At 42.4% G+C, this 22868-nt stretch overlaps 1 protein-coding gene across 3 annotated transcripts in view; it reads left to right on the forward strand.

Moving 5' to 3' along the window:
- LOC125458899 (interferon gamma receptor 1-like) overlaps positions 1-22868 on the forward strand; it is a 51444-nt gene that overhangs the window by 15774 nt on the left and 12802 nt on the right. For 2 of the 3 annotated variants that reach the window (XM_048544717.1, XM_059651286.1), the window contains exons 4-7: positions 1774-1952; positions 16022-16197; positions 20009-20171; positions 21442-21575. In XM_048544717.1, the coding sequence (XP_048400674.1) occupies positions 1774-1952; positions 16022-16197; positions 20009-20171; positions 21442-21575 (652 nt within the window). The remainder of the gene's footprint in view (positions 1-1773; positions 1953-16021; positions 16198-20008; positions 20172-21441; positions 21576-22868) is intronic. The other variant, XM_059651287.1, reaches the window with a different exon arrangement.

Genomic DNA, 22868 nt, shown 5'->3' on the forward strand with positions numbered 1-22868 from the left:
AACCACCTTCAATGGTGACATGAACAGTTCATGAGAAAGTATTGATCTTAATCTCTGCCTTTTTCAAACTGCAGTATCTTGTCCTGCCCACTTTTCAGCTTTGGTACTTGTTAATCATCCTAGCTTCCTGTTCCTCATCTCAGTCAGAGTTTTCTGATTTCCTGCCAGAGACAGTTGCTATATCACTTTATAGAATTTGCAGAATTTATAGTTGAAAACTTTTTTCACAAACATTCCATTGGGATTCCAACAAACCCTGTCCAAGTTATGACAGGCATTTAAGGTGAAACAGCCACAGACAAAAACACTTGCTTATCTTTGTCTTGCCATAGCTCACCTTTCTTTGAAATCTCCTCCAGCCTTCTATCTTGCCTGCAATTTTTGATTTTGTAGTTCGTCGTTATTGCACCATCAGTGATAAAGTTTCCATGTTTCCATTTCTTAAAGAATCATTTTCACCCAATGTTTGATCAATCCTTTTATCTAGCTCGGATTTCCATTTGTACAACTTCTTGGGCATTTTGTTTCTTGTTCAAGGTTGCTAGTTCAAGGGTAGCATGGTTGCTCGGTGGTTAGCCCTGCTACCTCACAGCACAAGGGACCTGGGTTTGATTCCACCTGCGGGTGAATGCAGGGAGTTTGCACATTTTCACTGTGTCTGCGTGGGTTTCCTCCAGGTGCTCCTGTTTCCTTCCACAATCCAAAGATGTGCGGTTTAGGTAAATTGGCCATGCTAAATTGCCCCTAATGTCAGGGATGTTTCGGTCAAATGCGGTAGCCATGGGAAATGCAACAATAGGATGTGGGTTGGGTTTGAGTGCTCTCTGGAGAGTCAGTGTGGACCCAGTGGGCTGAATAGCCTGTTTCCAAACTGTAGGGATTCTATGTGGGCAAGTCGTGCTTTTAAAAGTCCTGACCTTTGCTTAGGCACACACCCATGCGAGAATGGCAAGGTGTTTCACAGGCATGGGCAAAGATGTCTAAGGCATCATTGGCTGTAAATTAATTTGTGCCATCCTCCTGTTTGGAAAGACATTATAGGAAGGGATGCTGCTTTTCTTTTTAAAGACTATGCCTCAGTTTTTCTTCCAATTCACTATTTTCTTTTCTCTGCCTCTTTTGGTTTCTCATTTTCATGTCCAAAATTACAACTAATTACTGATTTGTACGCATTTAATATCCACTTTATTTGTTGCAAATTCCCGTGCCCACACTCATCGAGGAACTTTCCATGTAAATTTGCTGTACTACCACATGTTTGCAACTCGCAGCTTCTTATCCTGTGCAGAGAAACTCTCTTGCTCCAATTAACTCCTTTGCCTTTATAGCGTCAGTAAGGCCTGCTAATTAATGCTGTAAATATATTTATGTAAAATCAATTTACCATATAAGTAAGGGCAAAAGTGTGACTTTAATCTAGGGACTGATTAACAATTGCATGCCCCTGGTTCCATTGACCTATGGAATCCCACTTGACCTGCAGATGACATGTGCTCTTGACCCTCCATGAATAAAATCACAGGAGATTTAGGGAACAAAAGCCTACATCTCAAACATCAATTTCTAAGTCTGCATTTGAATTTCTGAGGGCACGTGCAATTTTGGCTGTAATACACAATCGGTTTTAACAATCTTACAATAACTTAAACTTTACCTCCTTATTTTAAATGAGAATTGCTTCATATTCCACTAAATTTGCCTTTGCTAATGCAGCACATGGAAACCTCAAGTGAATTTGATGCGTTCAGTAAATTTGTCTTATTTTATTTGAAGCAGGAATGCCAACAGATTCATTCCAGTGGAGCACTGCATCAATATTTCAATGCTGTCATGTGACCTGTCAAGGACTTTTACGACTTTTAGAGATCTTTATTGGGTACGAGTTAGAAGTGCTACTAGCACAGGTCAATCCAACGGGGCAGAATCGAATGAACTTTATCCATTGCGTGATTGTGAGTGCCTTTTTGTAAAAATCCATAATAATTTAACACTGACAAAGGTTAAAACAATTGTTGTGTAATTGTTGGCATGAAAGGATTAACCTGGAAGTTGGAATAGCTTCGCCAGCTAACACCTTCTTCATTATCCTATTTACCAGTTACTCTACTTTCACGGAACTGTGAACCTGTATGTCAATGTCTCTCTGTTGTTCGGCAACACTCCCCTGGCCTTTACCAGTAAGTGTATAAGCCCTGCCCTGATTTGCCTTTCCAAAATGCAGCACCTCACATTTATCTAAATTAAACTTCATCTGCCATCCTTGGTCCTTTGGCCCATCCGATCAAGATCCTGTTGTACTGTGAGATAACCTTCTTCACTGTCCACTACACGACCAGTTTTGCCATCATCTGCAAACTTACTAACCATACTTCCTATATTCACATCCAAATCATTTATATAAATTACAAAAAGCAATTGACCCAGCACCAACTTTTGTGACAAACATCTGGTCACAGGCTAAAAGGTAACCCTCCACTGCCACCCTCTGTCTCCTACCTTCCAGTTAATTTTGTATCCAAATGGCTAGCTGTCCCTGGATTCCACCTGTTCTAACTGCTCACCAGTTTACCATGTGGAACCACGCTGAACTTGTTTAAGTCCATATAGACAACGTCCACTGCTCTGCCTTCATTAATCTTCTTCATCACTTCATCCAAAAATTCAATCAAGTTGCTGAGACATAATTTCCCATACACAAAGCCATGTTGACTATCCCTCATCAGTCCTTGCCTTCCCAAGTATGTGTAAACACTGTCCCTCAGAATCCACTCCAAGAACTTATCCACCACTGGTGTCACTTTAAAGCGCTAGCACTTGAAGCATGATACAAGTTAACGGACAAGTTGTTGGCAATCTGAATAGGTCCTCTCAGTCATTAGCTTCACTACTGCTATAGTTTAGAAATAACTTCAGAGTGTCTTTGAATGTTTTCTTTACCCTACACAGGGGCATTTGCCATTTGAGGACCTGATGAAGAAGCCTCTTTTAGTCACAGAACATTGAAGATGATTTTGCAGGAATTTCACTTGCAGGTGGAGTGCAGCAGTTCATGGAGGCACCTTCTCAAGGGCATCTATGGACGGGCAATTAATACTGGCCCGGGCAGCAACACCTGCATCCCACAAATGAATAAAAAAGAAAAGACCTGGTTTCAAGGAGGCTAGGGAATCACTGCAGTCCAGGCAACTACTGTGTACACTTGTGTGGCCTTGGGGAGGTCTTTGTGATCAATAACTCACTGCCATTGATTAGTAGAAGGCAGTACTGGCACTTCAGATCTGTTGTTGGATTGTGTCATTGTGTTATGGAGAGGTGACTGTGAGAGATAGGAAATGCTCGTCGTAATCCACCACCTGCCATTCAGTTTAATGGGAGCTAGAAAAAAAACTAAACTAAATCCTGTTAATTCAGGTTTCGTAAACAATCACTTTCAAAGGAAGAAAAACAATCATTTTAAGTGATTATTAGTGGTGGAAGTGTGCCAGATTAAGCAGTCTTGAAATGCTGTTTGTCAAAAACTCCTCTGTCCAATAGCTATGTGGCTTAACCTTAATTAATTGGAAGTTTCTAGTCAGATTTATATTAATTAATATCTGTAAGGTTTTATACACAAAACAACTCGTGTTTGCAAATGGCGTAGGTGCTGTGATGGCGTTTGCAACAATTCCAGTGTGGCAGGTGGTACAGTTTATATGTAATAAGTTGGATTTTTGTGAGAAAATATATTTGATGACTGCAGAAGCACATGATTTTATTCGCATTGGGTTAATACTGGATGTTGAAAGCAGTTAAATACTGACAGTGACAATTAGTATTGTTGTAAATGCATTGAAAAACCATAAATCAAAAAGCAATTTGGAGAAATGGCTTACAACATTCCAATTTTTGCTGCTTTTATTTTGGCACAAATCAGAACCAATACAAATAGCAGCCATGAGACCATAAGGCATATGAGCAGAAGTTAGGCCATTCGGCCCATTGAGCCTGCTCCGCTGTTCAATCATGGCTGATAAATTCCTCAACACCGTTCTCCCGTTTTCTCCCCATAACACTTGATCCCCTTGACAATCAAGAACCTATCTATCTCCATCTTAAATATACTCAATGACCTGGTCTTGTCAGCCTTCTGTGGCAGTGAGGTCCATAGATTCACCAGTCTCTGGCTGAAGATGTTCCTCCTTAAAGCATGAATTAACAATCAAATACTACTGCTAATAAAAAGGAACATTTCACTTCGTAAAATCAGTGCCAGCAAGATGCATCTTAAACCAGAAGCATTCATATCACTCTCCACATTAACGTAGCTACACAATGCGCGGTTTTATATGTACACAGAGTAGGTCAGGAGTCTTGATGACTGCTGGGTGTCATGACATCCCTGAAAAGATTGATTAGAAAATACCTTCACCTTTTGAGTTGCATGGCGATGATTAACAAGGTACAGCTCCATTAATTGTGTCTCTGTCAGGTCTTGATTGTCCTGATGGTGTAATTTTCCAGAATTTCTTTCCAATTGAGACAATATCCAGCTCTTCAGTATCTCTAGGCAATCAGCACAACTTTCTAAGTTTTAGACCTTTGTTACCTAGCTCACACAGTATTGAAATGAGATCCTGTCTTTCTTTTACTGTCAAATAGAAAAACTGACCTAACAGCAGGTCACTTCTGCACAGAATTCTGTGTGTTCCTTGTCCTGTTTGTGTCTCCTTCTATTTGGTGCTCTGATTAGCTTCACCCTCCAGCCCCTTGGATTGTCCTCCGTTTTCTGTCTGGCCACATGGCTTTTAGCCGTAACTTTCTTCTTGTTGTTGCTGTTTCTGATCATATGGCTCAGTGTTTCTTAGAATCATCGAATCATACAGCGTGGAAACAGACCCTTTGGTCCAGCCAGTCCATGCAGATTATAATCCCAAACTAAACTACTCACACCTACCTGTGCCTGGCCCACATCCCTTCAAAGGTTCCTTATTCATGTACTTATCTAAATGACATTTAAAAGTTGTAACTGTACCTGCATTCAGCACTTCCTCTGGAAGTCCGTTCCACGCATGAACCAATCTCTGTGTAAAAAATTGCCACCATGTCCTTTCCAAATCTTTCCCCTCTCTCCTTTAAAAATATGCCCCCTAGTCTTGAAATCTCCCACCCTAGGGGAGAGACATCTGCTGTTCACTTTATCTACATCCCTTTATCTATAAGGTCACCTATCAATCTCCTACGGTCCAGTTAAAATAGTCCCAACCTATCCAGCCTCTCCTTGTAACTCAAACTCTCCATTTCTGGCAACATCCTGGTAAATCTTTCCTGAACCTTCTCCAACTTAATAGTATCCTTCCTATAACAGGGAGACCTGAACTGGACACAGTACAGCAGACAAGTCCTCATCAACGTCCCATACAACCTTAACATAATGTCCGACCTCCTATACTCACAGATCTGAGCAGTGAAGGCAAGTGTGCTAAATGCCTTCTTAACCACCCTGTCTATGCACTCTGTGATGCACATGAACATGGTTGAGGTGGTTGGAGGCGAGTTTGACTCTCTTATTATGCATAAATTTGGAACTCCCCGAATTCAGGTATATGTGTGAGATTAGTCCCAGACCTGATTTTATTTATTTACTTTCTAAAGACATTTTCCTCAAATTAACAGGATTGCACAAACCTTCAGAACAAACATGGGTGTCTATTCTAGACTATCCACATTTTTGTGTCAGATGTGGCAGGTCCATATCCCTATCCTGCATGAATAACAAAGAACTGGCATACAAGGAAATCGCATCATTCCATTTATAATTGGTGCGAATGCTTAGCAGTCTTTTGCAACAGTTTTAAAAACAATTACAAATTGCAGAGATTTTTAAAAGAAATCACAGGTGGTCAAGCATTTTGCCATAGGTTAGAGTTAAAGTCTGAAAGAGGAGAGGGAGGTTGAGGTGTGGAAAGATTTGAGATGAGTTCCCAAAATGTGAAGAATTTTTAAGAGCGGTTACAAGAAAATCTTGCTATTGACTTAAATGAGACAAAAACAGAAAATATTAGAAATATTTAACTGGTCTATCAGGTTCAGAGAAAGTAAATAGAATAACTTATTTCACAATGCTTCTCTATTTTTATTCATTTACGGAATTTGGGTGTTGCTGGGTGAGCCAAAATTTGTAATCCACCCCTAGTTGCCCTTGACAAACTGGTGAGCTATCATCTTGAACTGCTAAAATCCATTTAAGCAGACTCACAATGCCATTTGAGAGGGAATTTCAGGATTTTGAGATAACAATACTGAAGGAACGGAGTTTGGGGAAAGGGCAGGAAAGTGGATGTGAGGAATGTCGAATCGGTGATGATCTTATTGAATGCCAGACTAAATTCAAGGGACCAAATGGCCTACATCTGTTCCTATTTCTTTTGGACTTATGGAGGTATATTTCCAAGTCAGGATGGTGAGAGGCTTGGAGAAGAACTTGTAGGTGGTAGTGTTTGTATGTACCAGTTGCTTTGTCCTTCTGGGTGGGGTTTTTGGAAATTGCTATCAGAAGAGCTTTGTTGAATTTCTGCAGTGCATCTTGTAGATACACTGCTGCTTCTGAACATTGGTGGTAGAGGGAGTGGAAGTTTGTAAATGTAGTTCCATTCAAGTGGGTTGCTTTTTTCCAGATAGGTTCAATCTTTGTGAGTGTGGATGGCAGTTCACTCATCCAGGCAAGTGGGGAATATTCTATTAGACTCTTGACATGTGCATTGTGGATGATGGACAGACTTTGGAGGTTGGGAGTTACAGGAAGTGAGTTGATCTCTACAGAATTCCTATCCTCTGACCTACTTTTGAAGCATTAGTATTTATATGATGAGTTCAGTTTCATTTCTGGGTCATCGTAATCTCTTAATTGTTGGTAGCATAGGGAGTCTGGTTTGTGATCGGTAACCTGCTGATTTTTAGGTGGTTCAAATCACCCCTAGATCCCTGGTTCTGACACTGGAATTAATTTTGGAACGTGAAGGGAAGAAGGCAATGGAGAGCTGTTTCAGGGCAAAGAAGCTGTGTTTATTAGATGCAAAAGCGAGTATATCACAAGAAGTAAAAAGACAAAAGTAATAAACAGGCAAATAAAACAAAGGTGAATAAAAATACAGGAGTTAAAAAGGCAAATTCAAAGCAGTGAGACTGACATTATCAGTTATGAATTTAACGCAGGCTAATTACTATTAGAAACTAAACAGTAGTTTCACACACAGACAATTTAATCAGACTTCCGGACCTCAGGGTTCCCTGCACTGTCACCGACCAACTTCCCCTCCCTGCTAGCTAGTTTGTGACGTGAGAAAATAGGCTCACCACTGGGGATGAATGCAATTTTGAAATACAGTTGGCCATTCCCACTTGCAGTAGCTGGTGCTTCACTGAAGACTTTGAATGGTGTTCAGTCTGGTTTGAGAACTTGGGTTTTCTTACTTTCTGGTGATTTTGCGAGCCAGCTTTCACCTCAGGGTGTGTCTGAGGCCTTGTGAGTTGGGTCGATGGTTTTCGGAGGTTGTCGGTCGTCAGCTTTGCTGGTCATGGTCTGTCGCTGTTGGTTCCCTGGTACAGAACAGCCCTGTGTCAGCAGGTTTCAGGGAGATAGCTGTGCAGATAGTTCTCGGGGAGAGTAGCTGTCTGGGATCCCTGTTCTGTTGGTAGCTGCAGGGATGGCTCTCTCTCTCTCTCTTTCCCAGATCAGGGCTAACAGTTGTACAGACTGTGTGCTCCATTATCTCTCATAAATCTGCCTGGTCCATCGTGTTTCTGTTGTCCCCTTTGTGCTGAATTGGCTTCCTGATAGAACCCCCCCCCCCACAATAGTGGGGAATTCACTGATGGTAATGCCTTTGAATGTCAAGGAGCAATGGCTAGATTATCTGATAGGGGATAGTCATTGTCTGCCATCTGTGTGGCATGAATATTAGTTGCCACCTTTTTCAGCATTATTCTGATTTTTGTGCTGTCTTGCTGCACTTGGACAGAGATTGCATCAGTATCTCAGGAATTGTGAATGGTGCTGAACATTGTGCAATCATTGACAAACATCCCCACTTCTGAATTAGGATGTAGGCAAGGCCATTGATAAAGTGGCTGAAGATGGATAGGTTTTGGACCCTACTCTGAGCAATTCCTGCAGCGATGTCCTGGAGCTGAGATAACTAGTCTCCAACCACTTCAACCATCTTCACATGTGCCACTAACTATTGCAGAGTCTCTCTCTGGTTCCCATTGATTCCAGTTTTGCTAGGGCTCCTTGATGTTACACTTGAGCGAATGTGGCTTTGATGTCAAAGGTTGTCACTCTCACCTCACCTGTGGAATTCAGCTCTTTTGTCCATGTTTGAAGGCTGTAATGAGGTCAGGAGCTGAGTGGCCCTGGCGGAACCCAAACTGGGCGTCGTTGAGCAGGTGCTGCTTGATAACACTGTCGATGACAACTTCCATCACTTTACTGATGATTGAGAGCAGATTGATGGAGTTGTAATTGGCTGGATTGGATTTATCTTGCTTTTTGTGTTTTAGACACCCTGGGCAATTTTCCACATTGTTGGCTAAATGCCAGTGTTGTAATCGTACTGGAACAGGTTGGCTAAGCATTCAGCAAATTCTTGAGCACAGCTTTTCAGGACGATTGCCAGAATGTTGTCAGGGACCATAGCCTTTGCTATATCCAGCGCCTCCAACCATTTTTTGATATTCCTTGGAGTAAATCTACTCGGCTGAAGACTGGCATCTGTGACACCAAGGGACAACTTGAGGAGGTCAAGATGGATCATCCAGCCAAGCACTTCTGGCTAGAGACTGTTACAAATGCTTCAGCCTTATCTTTTGCACTGATGTGCTGGGCACTTCCATTGTTGAGGATGGGGATATCTGTGGAGCCTCCTCCTCCAGTGAGTTGTTTAATTGTCCACCACCATTCACCACTGGATGTGGCAGGACTGCAGAGCTTAAATCTGATCTGTTGAGTGTGGAATCACTGAGTTCTCTCCATCATTTGCTAGTTAGTGCTGTTTTGTGTGCCAGTAGTAGCATTTGGTAGCATTGCCACATCATCATCTTATTCTTAGGTAAACGTGGTGCTGCTCCTGGCATGCCCTCCTGCACTCTACGTTGAGCTAGGGTTGATCCCCTGGCTTGATGGTTATAGTTGAGTGGGGAAAATGCCAGGCTGTGAGGTAACAGATTGTGCTGAAGTACAATTCTGGTGCTGTTGTTGGCACACAGCGCGTCATGGATGCCCAGTCTTGCGTTACTAGATCCCTTCGAAGTCTGTCCCATTTAGCGCTACATAAAGTGATGGACGGTATTCTTAATGTGAAGGCAGGACTTTGTCTCCACAAGAACTGTGTGGAGGTCATTCTTTCCAACATTGTCATGGAAAGATACATCTGTGACAGGCAGGATGAAGTCAAATATGTTTTCCTCACTAAAAAAAAACCCGAAATAACTGTGGATGCTGTAAATCAGAAACGAAAACAAAGTTGCTAGAAAAGCTCTGAAGGTCTGGCAGTATCTGAGGAAGTGTCACCAACTCGAAACGTTAACTCTGTTTTTTCCTTCACAGATGCTGCCAGACCTGCTGGGCTTTTGCAGCAACTTTGTTTTTGTTCCAGGTTTTTCTCACTAGCTTCCTTCCTCACCATCAACTGCAGACCCAGTTTAGCAGCTAAGTCTTTTAAGACTTGACCAGCTCAGTCAGCTGTGTTACTGCTGAGCCACTCTTGGTGGTGAGCTTTGAAACCGCACCCACCCAACCCCACCCTCCACCCAGAGTACTTTCTGCGGTCTTAGCCTGCCTTTCAGAGCTTCCCCTAAGCGTTGTTCAACATGAATGAAGCACTGATTCATCAGCTGAGGGAGGACAGCATGTGGTAATCCCATGTTGATCTGGTGCCGTGAAGCTTCATGGGGGCCAGAGTCAGTGAAGAGGATTCTCAGGCAATTTCCTCCCACTGTCTCCTGTTGACCCAGATTATTTATAAATTAAATTTCCAGAATAATTAAAAGAGTGGTATGTTTATGACTCAGAATACGGCAATCACACCTCATGTTAAACTTTCTCATCTCGAATCCCTACAGCATGGAAACAGGCCCTTCGGCCCAACAAGTCCACACCGACCCTTGGAGCATCCCACCTAGACCCATCCCCTTATAACCCACCTTAGCTACTCATCACTGAACAGTCTGGGCAATGTAGCATGGCCAATCTGCCTAACATGCATACCTTTGGACTGTGGGAGGAAACTGGAGCACCCGGTGAAAACCCACGCAGACACAAGGAGAGTATGCAAACTCCACTCAGACATTCGCCCGAGTCCGGGAATTGAACCCAGGTCCCAGGCAGCTGTGAGGCAGCAGTGCTAACCACTGTGCCAGCCCTGAAAAAAAATTTTTACCAAAAGGTAGAAGTGATGGCCTGGTACCTTATATTCGAAAAACAGGAGTAAGAACAACGGAATAGAGGGGCCGTATGCACAATTGTTTAGTCTCTAAACTGCGCAAGGACATGCTGAGCAGAGGTTCGGCTGCTCATTGCAGGAGGAGAGAGGTTTGAAGTGAAATTCTCCTTTGGATTGCTGTCTAGCTTCTCCCAGCATTCATAGCAGCACTGTTACCCGTGAAATGCTGAAGAGCAAAATACACCAGAGCAAAATTTCTGACGTGGTAATGGAGCAGCCAACAACAGTTAATGTGAAAAACTGTTCAAGCTGGAATTACTTTAATGGTGATTTCTATTTACTGACTTTAAGATGCAATGGTATACACACATGAATGTGTTTATGGATGTTAGTCTCCAGTCCATATGACCATAAAGCATAGCAGCAGAGTAGGTCATTCAGCCCATTGAGTCTGTTATGTGTTTCACTGTGTTCTTGGCTAATCTGAAATCCTCACTTCCACTTTCTGGCCTTTTCCTATAATGCCTGATTCCCTTACTGCTTAGAAATCTGTCTATCTTCACCTTGAATATATAACTGCAGAGGGCTATATTGTAGCCGGGTTGTTAAAGATTCCACAGATTCACTGTCCTCTGAGATTGAAACTAAAACTTCCTTAACTTCCAGTGAAAGATTACTATTGTAGAAAATATATGCACAGATTTCTTAAGTTAGCAAGAAAGTGAACTTGCTGAAATTTTGCTTCAGGCTACTTTTACTTAGTTTGATTCTGTAATTGTTTTCAACATTTTAATTACACCTAACTTACTTTTTTATTTTAAACATAGCAATTAACTTGCAAAGCACATAAAATTAGTTCCCTTCTTCAATGGCACACATTTGGAGTCCACGTATTTTTCATACTATTGCTATCCTTTGATGGTACAGCAGTGTTTAAACTCTGAGTCTAATCTCTGGTTCATGTCATAAACTACATAGTGGATTACAGAACTTAACATGAAAGATTTGGAAATTGAAAGGACTGCAGATGCTGGAAGCTAGAGTAAAAAAATGTGGAGCTGGAAAAACACAACAGGTCAGACAGCATCCAAGGAGCAGGAAAGTCAACGTTTTGGGTTGGAACCCTTCTTCAGGACTGGGGAGATGGAGGGAAGCCCAGAAATAGAGGGAGGGTTTTGGGCTGGGGGGAAGGTAGGTAAGATGGCGATAGTTAGATGCAGGTAGGGAGTTATTGTGGTTTGTCAGTGGGATGGGTGGAGTGGATAGGTGAGTGGGTAGTTAGACAGACAGGTGGAGAGATTTTGAAGCTGATGATGCAGGTAGGGGGGTTATTGTGGTTGGTCAGTGGGTAGGATGGAACGGATAGGCGATTCAGAAGATGGACAGGCAGTAGGAGGGGAGATTTTAAAGCTGAAGTCAATATTCAGGCTATTAGGCTGGAAGGTCCCAAGGAGAAATATCAGGTATTGTTCCTCCAGTTTGCATTTGGCCTCACTCTGACAGTGAAGGAGGCCAAGGACACACATGCCACCAGGGGAGTGGGAGGGGTATTTAAAGTGGAAGATTGGATTATTTGGTGTAAGCAGCATGCAGATGCTCAACGAACAGATCCCTGAGTCTGCATTTGGATATAGAGGAAACCACATCCAGAACAACAGATACAGTCTCGCACTTGGGTGCTACTGACTCGAAGTTCAGCTGTGTATATGTGCTGCACCTGTACCAATGCATCAGAAAGCACAGTTTCCTGCATTAAGGTTGATGGGAGGAAAATGGTGACGCAATTCTTTTATGTTTGGGATAGTGTTTGGTATTGGCAAACAAGGAATATCAGTCCCATAATTTGCAGATCAGTGATGTTTTGTCGGCATGAGAAAATAGTTTTATTATGAATTTTAGAGTGATTACTAGCAATGCTAACGTTAAGTTGATTGCTTTGTGCATGGAGGTGTTTAATGTGTTTTGCATGCTCTGGCAGAATTGAGAGATCTTTTTCGTCAGTAAACACTCAATGCATTACAATTCTTCCCTTTCAAAGATAAAAGCCTGCTGAACATATCACTGTTTCTCTCATTCAGACTTCACTTTTTGTTTGGTCTTGTAAAGAAGCACAATCTAACAGGTGTGGTGATTGAACCAAGATCAGTCAGGTAGACCTCATAGGATAGGAGTTCTCTCACTGGGGCTGTAAATTTGATTCAGTCAGGGAGTTCTGGCAGACAGAGAAAAACAAGAGTGTCAGACATCCTGTTCACTCTGACAGCTGACTCTGAGGGAACTGGATCAGTGTCAATTGTTATGCTTGTGAAAATACAGGGTGATTTGGTGAGTGGATCCTGGCCTCTGTGGTGTTATTTCAGAAGGGTTAGTCATTGTGAAGTTATGCCATAGATACTACAGAATGGCAGCACTTTATGGGTGGAGCTGTCCTTCTTGACGTTAGCAATGATGTTATGGAGCTAGGGAAAATATGTTTGTTTAGGGTGGAACACTTGATTTTATTGAATAAACTAAGCTGAAATTTTCTGAAGAAGGGTCTAAGCCCAAAACATCAGCCTTCCTGCTCTTCTGATGCTGCTTGGCCGGCTATGTTCATCCAGCTCTTGTTATTCCATGTTAAGTGACTGTACTTGTTTGATATCAGACCATAAGACATAGGAGTGGAAGTAAGGCCATTCGGCCCATCAAGTCCACTCCGCCATTTAAATCATGGCTGATGGGCATTTCAACACCACTTCCCTGCACTCTCCCTGTAGCCCTTGATTCCTTTTGAGATCACGAATTTATCGATCTCTGCCTTGAAGGCATCCAACGCCCCGGCCTCCACTGCACTCTGCAGCAATGAATTCCACAAGCCCATCACTCTCTGGCTGAAGAAATGTCGTCTCATTTCAGTTTTAAATTTACCCCCTCTAATTTTAAGGCTGTGCCCACGGGCCCTAGTCTCCTTGCCTAACGGGAACAACTTCCTAGCGTCCACCCCTTCTAAACCATACATTATCTTGTAAGTTTCTCCGAGATCTCCCCTCAACCTTCTAAACGCTAATGAGCACAATGCCAGGATCCTTAGCTGTTCATCATACGTTAAGCCTACCATTCCAGGGATCATCCGTGTGAATCTCTGCTGGACATGCTCCAGGGCTAGTATGTCCTTCCTGAGGTGTGGGGCCCAAAATTGGGCACAGTATTCTAAATGGGGCCTAACTAGAGCCTTATAAAGCCTCAGAAGCACATCGCTCCTTTTATATTCCAACCCTCTTGAGATAAACGACAACATTACATTCGCTTTCTTAATTATGGACTCTACCTGCAAGTTAACCTTTAGAAAATCCTGGACCAACACTCCCAGATCCCTTTGCACTTCTGATTTGCGAATTTTCTCACCGTTTAGAAAATAGTCCATGCCTGTATGCTATTATTTTAGTAGATATAGTATCTATATATTAGATATAGTAAATAATGGCTCAAATCTTTGAGCTGGGTTTGAATCCCTATTTCTAACCCAGATCAGAGAACAAGCTACATATTGTGGAGTATTATCAACTGAGGCCATGGTGAGAGGTATGGCAGAAATGATTAAGGAGTCCAGTGAAGTCCATTTGGGAGCAACTGTTCTACTTCTTATGCTTTGGACAAATGATGTGGTAGTCACGAGTTGCTAATTAAGATGTGTGGTGGGGGTGGTGTTGTTGCTTGTTAAATGCCTCATTGACAGCTCAACACACCTCACTATTATTCAGCTTTCTATCTTACAAAACTTGCCAAACAATTTGGATGTCGAAAAAAATTGAACATTGAAATCAGTCACCTGGTGACCTCTGCTCCTCATGAGATCTCAATGACCTGCATGCTGAGTTCAATTAACCTGCAGCCCAGGGTTTGATCAATGGGTATCCCCTACTGGCCATCCATGGATATTGGCATGACATTTGCCGACCCCTGATGACCATCATGGCACCTCTCTGATGCACTGGCAGAGTGCTCTGGAAGCATTACAGTGCACACTGCCATCTAGAACTGAAAAAGCTGCAGCAGAGATTGTTTTCATGCACAGACAGGTACCTGGCTCACATAGTGGACAAGGCTACATCTCCAGGGTGCTTGCTTTTCTGTTAGCACTGGCTCACTTAGTGCCTACCTGCTTGCTCATGCCATTATGCCTTGCCTTGCTATGCCAATGGACACAGTCACATATCCCGAACGAAAATCCATAAAACTTAGAAATAATACATATTGATCCGACTGATTTTGTATACCTTGTAACAGTGTCCTAGTATGAGCAGTATGTTTGTTCCTGGTATTATGGTGTTCTAGTGGATTTTTCCCTTAGGGTAACCAGGCAGCTTGCCACACTGCTCAGCAGCCCTCAGTCAGGGGATGGACATCTTGCAGTCTGACAGGGTGCTACATCAGTCTTACCCTGCACCATGTGTCAGCAGCTTATGGAGCAACACTCTACATGTGCAGCAAACAGGCAGCCACAACTCAAACTCTTGGGGGTGTCATCTTCACCGAGGGACTTTTCGGCCAGGAGGCCCCAGCAGCAAGTAAAGGGCAATGTCCCATACCACTCTGAGTGACAGGCCACGGTCAGGTGTCTGGCTGGAGTGTCCTCAGTCAGAGGATCCATACCCCTGCAGTCCTGAGAGTGCGTCATGGTCAGTCCTGTGACTCCATAGTGGCCAATCCTGGGTAGTGGGGCTAATATGGATGGGGAGCTATACAGCCTTCAGTTGGGCATCTGGGGACTTCTCAGCTAGAGCTGTCTGGTTCAGTGATCATAGCTAATGGTTTCACGTAGTATGCAACAAAGGAGCGTGCCAGTGCTGTTAATTTGTAAATTGGAATGAAGAGTGATACTTGGTTGATGGTATACAGATGTCTCACTACCCTTGTAGCTGCAATCCTGGTCTTTTCCTGGAAGGAACAGGGATCCTTCTTCATAGGGGTTGAAGAAACTAATATTGGGTATCCCTGTACCTACATGGGTTCACTCTGTCCTGTAATGGGATGTCAACCTTTGGAATGAGGGAAAGGGAGGGATTGAGTGAGGTGTCAATGTAGGGTTGCCATAGGTAATTAAGGTGGTGAAAGAACTTGCCAGGCCTTGCAATGAAAATCTCCGCCAAAAGTTCAGTCCCACCTGGATTCAGCACACACTACCTCACCTGCGATTTTTCAGGCCTAGTGTTTTGGCAGGGAATCCACAGAACATTCTGAGCACAAAAGTTGCTTCATAATTAAAGGAGTGTAAAACTAAAATATCTTTGTTAATTCATTCATAAAGATCAATTACTTATCTGTTCAATGCCTGTGATTTGTTTCATTAGAGCACTTTAACATCAAATGACATGAAGAAGAATATGCAGTACATTGTCAACTGGTGATATATTATATTGCAATGCAGAAATACTTGCTATTGTTTAGCTAGATATTGGATTAAGAAAGGTGCAGTCTTCGTTGTGTTCTGGGGTTCTGTAATTACTCATGATACTGAGCACAAAATTATCCACCTAAAATCCCAGAAATTGACAGTGTACTATATTAACAAGTTCTACATCTTTTAAGTTATTGAATGCTTTTTTCCTTATCATTTCATACAGCCGTCTTGGGTCCCCCGATTATAAATGTGACGAGCGATAATCAGATCATTGAAGTTACTCTCGATATGCCTCTGACTCCACAAAGGGAAAATGATAAGCTAAAAACTGTGAAGGATATTGATCGGTCTCTAAAATATGTTGTTATCTTACTCAACAAAGATGGCTCAGAATATGCGGTAACTATTATATTTCATTTGTATTTATGTGTAGGCATGCAATTACACGTTTACACTAGTAAGTGTTGTGTCGATAAGAAGAGGAAAGATTTTGCTATTACAGCCAGTTCTGCAATAACGTGATAGTTGCGTGTCTGTGCAATATTGCATTATAGAAAATTGCGCTATAGAAATAATGGGGCCTGTGGGAAAAGTGAGGTTGGAGTATACCACCAAAGAAAAATCACTCAAAATTGCTCAGAAGTCACTCAAAAGCCTAACAGAAAGGATAGCACAATTTGAATAAATGTTTAATTCATATCTAACAGAGAAATAAAAGTAAATTTAACACATAACTTTCAAAAACATGTCAAGGTGACTTGATAGTGGAGGAGGTTTTCCTGTGTCACTCTCAGAAAACATTTCATGACAAAGCCTGCAAAATGATTACATGATGCTGATGCAGAGATTCTTTCGGCGCTAACGGTTGTACGTATTCACGACGAAGCCCGCTAAATGAACATGTGATGTTGACATGTACTCCTTAGTGCACTGATGGAATGGTGTTTTAGCCAACACAAAGTTCACGTTTTAGAAATAACGTCCCTCTATTTGTCAATCGTATTACAGCCAATTTGCGTTGATGGAACACACGTTATAGCAGAACCGGCTGTACTAACACAGCCTATCTGCTCTCCTATTTGAGACCAAAATGGAACTACTTTAAAATTTTGCTTCCCATGCTGTGGTAGGAATTCAACTAACTATATGGACAAATGCTATCCATATATGTGAAAGTACATTTTACTAACTCAGTATGGCCTTAAGTAAGTGGAGCTAAGGTAAAGATCAACCATCATCAAATTGAATATTGTGACAGGCTTGTGGTCTGAATGGCTAATTCCTGTTGCTGTGTTGCTTGGCTATATTGAGCAATGCAACATCTTTTTAGTAACAATATGCATGCCATTTACAAGACATTGCTGGGCCAGTGTTTACCCATCTGGTAACAATATGATCCTTCCAAGTTAAGCCTCTGCTAACTATTTCAGATGTTCATTGATTCCTGTTGCAAGCGCTTGATGTAAAGTAAATACAAGTGTTAAGACAGTAAAGTCTGATCAACATGTTATTGCCTGCCATTGTAATTGTATAAAACCATTTGCTCTACATAGGAAATCTGTACACTATTTCTGCAAGATTATTTTAGAAATTTTATTTTAACCGTTAATATAGGAACAAAATGTTGTGCTGAAACTCTACTCTTTAAAAAGTTCTGAGTTACAAATCATTTATGCTGCTTTGTAGTGCATGCAGATAAATATTTCCATCAACTTAATCCAGAATTGTTGCATGTAATGGGTCAGTTTAAGGAATAAAGTAGTTGTGGAAAATGTTGTAACTACTCATGAAGTCCAGCAGCAACTGTGGAGTGACAAATGGAGATAATGGTGGAATTTTCTCTTTTACAGTTAAAATGTTTGGTCCACTGAACATCATGGCACCCAGTCTGCCATATCTCAGAGCAACTTTTCACAATCATCCACTCTTCCACCTCATCAATTACACAATCAGGTTCTTGGGCACTTTCATCTAAGGAAATTGTGAAGCTGGAGATGTGGAAATGTTCGTCGCTGCTGGGACCTTGCAGCATTCTCATGTCAGACACCATATTGAAAGCTCAGTTGCAGACCACTTCAGATACTGCAAGCCAGGCACATTGTTACTAAGGACCCAATCCACTGGAAAGGAAAACTCACTCCCTGTTTCACATATAGGGACCTTACCAGACTGTAGGGCTGCTCTCTAAGGAAAGAGACACAACTTGTGGTCCTTTAACTTCACCTCAGGCAAGGGGAGAGTCCTTCGTGGTAACTTCAGCCTGTGTGGCAATTGAACCCATACAGTCTGTGTCACTGTGCATTGCAAACCAGCCAGCAACCACCTGAGCTCACCAAACCTCTATTGTGAACAAATTAGTTAGTTGTGTTCAAATGTAGAGAAAGAAAGGTCATCCTGAATGTAGGAGAGTTTCAAGGTGTGTGGCTGGTTGAAATAAAACTAACTAGAAGTTGTATGTCTGGGCTTTGTCTATAAGCTTTTAATTTAGACTATGCAACAATAAGTGCCATCACTTGCTCTCTGTTTCCTCGCACTGACAGAGTCAGCACTCACTCTATCTCTGCCAGTAACAAACTAACAGAGTCCACACCAAGAGACATGGACTGCCACTCTTACTACTGCACGCAGCATGTCCACTCAATGCCCCTCCCTGATTTCATCCTCCCACCCTACTGACCCTTCCTGCCATCTGTGCTTTTGGCTGGGTCACTTGGGACACCTCACCACCTCTTGTGCTCCTACATCCCGAACTGCTCTTCCAGCTACTTCCATCATGCTTAACTCTTCCCTTTGTCCCTTTGCAGGAGCAATTGGCCTGATTCCCCCAGCCAAAGTCTCCACTGAACCCTACTCTTTGACCTGTAATCTTCAAAATTGTTGCATTTGACAGTGTTGCCTGCCTGTAGCCCAATCCCTGGTTTTGCATGGACTTGGATTTCTAGAATCTGGTAGGACTAAGGCGGTGATTAGTCAGGCACAGTACCCTGGACTATAATAGAATGAGCTCATTCAGTAGCAGTGGTGGCACCTCCTGACTGAGCGTAGTCTCTCTTTACTTCATTAAAGATTGCCCCCTTTAGACATGGACATGTGGCCTTTTGCTTGAAGCACATGCAGTATGTTCACCGTGCAAATTTCTGGCATCCGTTGATGATGCAGCATGGTGCTGTGCAGGGATATATCCAGCCTCTGGGTTGTTCAATGCTCCCCACTATAATGAGCCGCCTGCCATTTCCTCTGCAGTAAAAAGTGATGGAAGGGCCTAGAGTCTGACAGCAAGAAAGACCCTGGGCACTAACAAAGCAATATGACCCACGGAGAGGCTAGCAGGCCGTTAGTCAGTAGTCATGAGCTAATCTGAAGGATACAGGAGCTGGCCATCCCCAAAATTAGCGCAGAATGAATCAGTGCAAAGGAAGTGAACCAAAAGCCCTAAGATGCAGCCTGAGGAGATGTATGAGGGGACGCATGCAAGATGATCTGGCGGAGCCCACAAGTTATAGGTGTGCTTGGGCTCCAGAGTTAAAGTGTTGAAGGACTGAAGTGGTATGTGGGTTGGTTCAGAGCAGAATGATGATGTGTCGAAGTTGATGATTTGCCACTGCTGATATGCATGGGATGAAGGCTCACGGAGGATGGTGGCCATTTGAGAATGCAGGGATATTGTGAAGAAGCTGTTGGCTCATGGCTAGGGAACACATTTGGCAAGCTGCAGCTGCCAGATACTGTGCTTCTTTAACATTTTGGGAACTTGTACCAGCTTGGGAAAGGATGGGAGAATTGGAAGTAGTGTATAAGTAAGGCAAGCTGAGGGCTTAATCAGATGCAAATACACAGAAGTAGTCATCCATAAATAGTGAGATTTTGAAGTTAGCATTTAATGCTTGAGGGATAAATCGCACATAATTTTCTCTGTTGAGATTCTAGATATTTTTTCATTCTTTTCCATATTTTCCTACCATTCTCACCATTGCTTACAGCAGGGAGGCGAAAATTCAGCCTTAATGTTTCTGATAAATGCCTTGTCATATGTTCTGGTTCTCCTTTGATAGAACCTGCTGAGTATTTACAACATTTTCTGTCTTTATCTGCAATTTTGAAAGTCCGCAGAATTTTGTCCTGGCTTAGGTATGAGTTATTTGATCTCTCTATTTCATGATTTTTCTGTGTAATAAGCATTAGATTGATGACTCTGTGTTTTTCTCACCAGACTGAGACAGTATGGCCTGATGATTCAGGGAAAGGATACTATCAGTTTAAAAATCTAAAATCCAAGTTCACTTACTGTGTTGTAACAAGGTTTGATTCAGTATCAAATCACAACACGAAGGATTCAAGAAAAATCTGCACAACGACCTCACCTCAAAATACAAGTAAATAATATATACTTCTCCATTCATTTATGTGATGAATAATGTACATTTTTACATCTTGTTGACTTTAGGACATTCACATTCAATAAACATGCCAACTAATTGTTAATAGTAAAATAAAAATGCTTTTTCAATGCAAAAGGATTTGTAGCACTAGAGAATTCGGAATTTACTTGCATACTGTGAAGGGGAAATGACACTAGGACAGTGGAGCAGGGGTTGTCCCACAGATCAGGGTTCTGATGTGGATCTGAGGCCTTCGTATGGGATAGGTGCTTGAGTTTAGGTTCAAGATCGGAGATCTAGGTTGGAGGATGGAGATGAAACTGAGAGGTTGGAGGGCTTTACCTAGCGTTCTGGGAAACCCACTGCCAATATTTAAATTATTGGTGATAAGTTTGTGATGCTATTCTCTTTAAGTCACCAACTTCCTTCCTGTGAATGGATTGGCTGCTTTTATCATTTAAAACTGGGTAGGATTGCAGGAGAAGATTCAGATTTTGAATCCTTTTATCCTTCCTTTTGACCCAATTCTGCCCATTTTCTGGAGCTCCCAGGACTTTCTCACTGGTAACGAGATTACAAGCCACACAATTTACAAAAAAATTATTAAATGTAATGACTTAAAAAGAAAAGTTGGCCTTTGTGTATTTGAAAGGGTTGTAGTAGTAATTTCCATTAGTGGTTATCTGTCTGTTTATCTAGCTATCCATCTACCTGGATGCCCCTAGCTGAAATTAATGTGATCAATACATAGACTGAGAACAGTGCACATCAATTCATAATAACGCATAAGCTGATGATGACCTTGTGACATAATGGTGGCATCCTTACCTTGGTTAGGATTGTGTTCACTGGAGTGCAGAAGAATGAGGGAGGGAATCCCACAGAAACCTACAAAGTCTTAACGGGGTTGATGCAGGAAGGATGTTCCCAATCATAGGCAAGTTTAGAACCCATGGTCACAGTAAAGGGAAACGGAACCAACCATTTAGGCCTGAAATGAGGTGCAATTTCTTTCCCCAGATATTGGACTCCTCTGCTATGGAAACCAGCCAAAGTCGAAACATTGATTTCAAGAAGGAATTGGATGTAGAACTTGCAGCACAAAGAATATGGGGGGAAAAATAGGAGCAGGCCATTGAGTTGGATGATAAGCCATGATCATATTGAATGGCAGAGCAGGCTCAAAGGGCCAAATGGTCTACTCCTGCTGCTATTCACCAAGTTTCTAATAGAGGTTATAAATTTGCCTGTGTTTCTTTTGCAGATATAATGTGGATTGCACCTTTGGTAGCAGGACTACTTTTCATTGCAGGTGCAGTTATCACCGCTGTTGTGATTTGGCTGCTGAAAGAATTTACCTGCCTATGTTTGACTAAGTCACAACTTCCCAAATCTTTGGTATGTAAACCACTTTATGCATGGCCTCAATAACTGTGTTTGGTCATTTGCAGTTGTACTATCATTTCAATAGCAGAAGTTTGGGGAGCATAGCCCTTCTGGTTTATTGGAAAGTGCTGTCAAAGGCTCTTTGGTGAAATTCCGCAGTGCATCTTGCAGATAGTACACACTGCTGTGATTGAGCATTGCTGATTGAAGAGGGAATGGATGCTTATGGATGAGGTGCCAAACAAGTGGGCCACTTTGTAATGAGAGCTAAACAAGCAGAGAGTGTAGTGCGGAGAGTCTACTGTTCAGTGGGAAGATGTCTGACACTCAAGCCAATTTGGTTGCTGTAGCAGTTCCAGAAGAGTCAGAAATGAGTAGTAGATGCTGCTGGGACTGCAAACATGGACTCACAGATGAAGACAGCTATAGTGCATGGACACAGCTACTTTGAAGGTTTCAAAACTAGAGGGCACAGGTTTAGGTGAGAGGGGAAAGATTTAAAAGGGACAACATTTTCCCACAGTGGGTGGTGCATTTATGGAATGAGTTGCCAGAGAAGATGGCGCAGGTTGGTACAATTACAACGTTTAAGAGGCACCTGGATGGATAGGAAGGGTTGGGAGGGATATCGGCCAAATGCTGGCAAGTGGGAATAGATTAATTTAGGATACCTGGTCCACATGGACACATTGGACTGAAGGGTCAGCTTCTGTGCTGTATGTCTCTATTATTCTATAAATGAAAAGAGAGCTATAAGAGAGGAAGAGAGTGTAAGGTTAAGGGTCTGTGTTTTGGAGGTGATGTCCCCAACAGAGCTGACTGCCCTATTGAAATTTTATGCTCGGCAGGATATTAATGGGCTCAAGCAAAACTTCCTTTTCTCATTGGGACAAAACCTGCCTTTGAGGGCTCCTGGTCAACCTGATTGTCTGATGACATCGTTGCCTCAGCAAGCTGAAGTGATGGCCTCTACTGAGACAACAGGCAGTTCACAGAGAACACGTGGTTATGGAGGCAGCCTGATTGGAGGGGGGACGTGGAGGTTAGGGGGTGGGCTATTCAGGAATTTGAGAGATGTAGAGGAGGGTGAAAGAAGGGAAATGACCTTGAGGTGATTTGCCTCTGGTGGGGACAGGAGGTCACCCCAAAGATGTGCAGCTAACTCGTTTTAACTGGGATGTTACGAACATTCACTCTCAATAGACTGGAAAAAAATACATACAGTTTACTGTATTATCATGATCAACCGTGATGCCTGAGTAGTCACTGAGTGTGTGGGTGAGAGGCTGTCTGCTAGTAAATTTT

The sequence above is a fragment of the Stegostoma tigrinum genome, chromosome 15 (assembly GCF_030684315.1).
Source record: "Stegostoma tigrinum isolate sSteTig4 chromosome 15, sSteTig4.hap1, whole genome shotgun sequence".
NCBI classification, from domain to species: domain Eukaryota; kingdom Metazoa; phylum Chordata; class Chondrichthyes; order Orectolobiformes; family Stegostomatidae; genus Stegostoma; species Stegostoma tigrinum.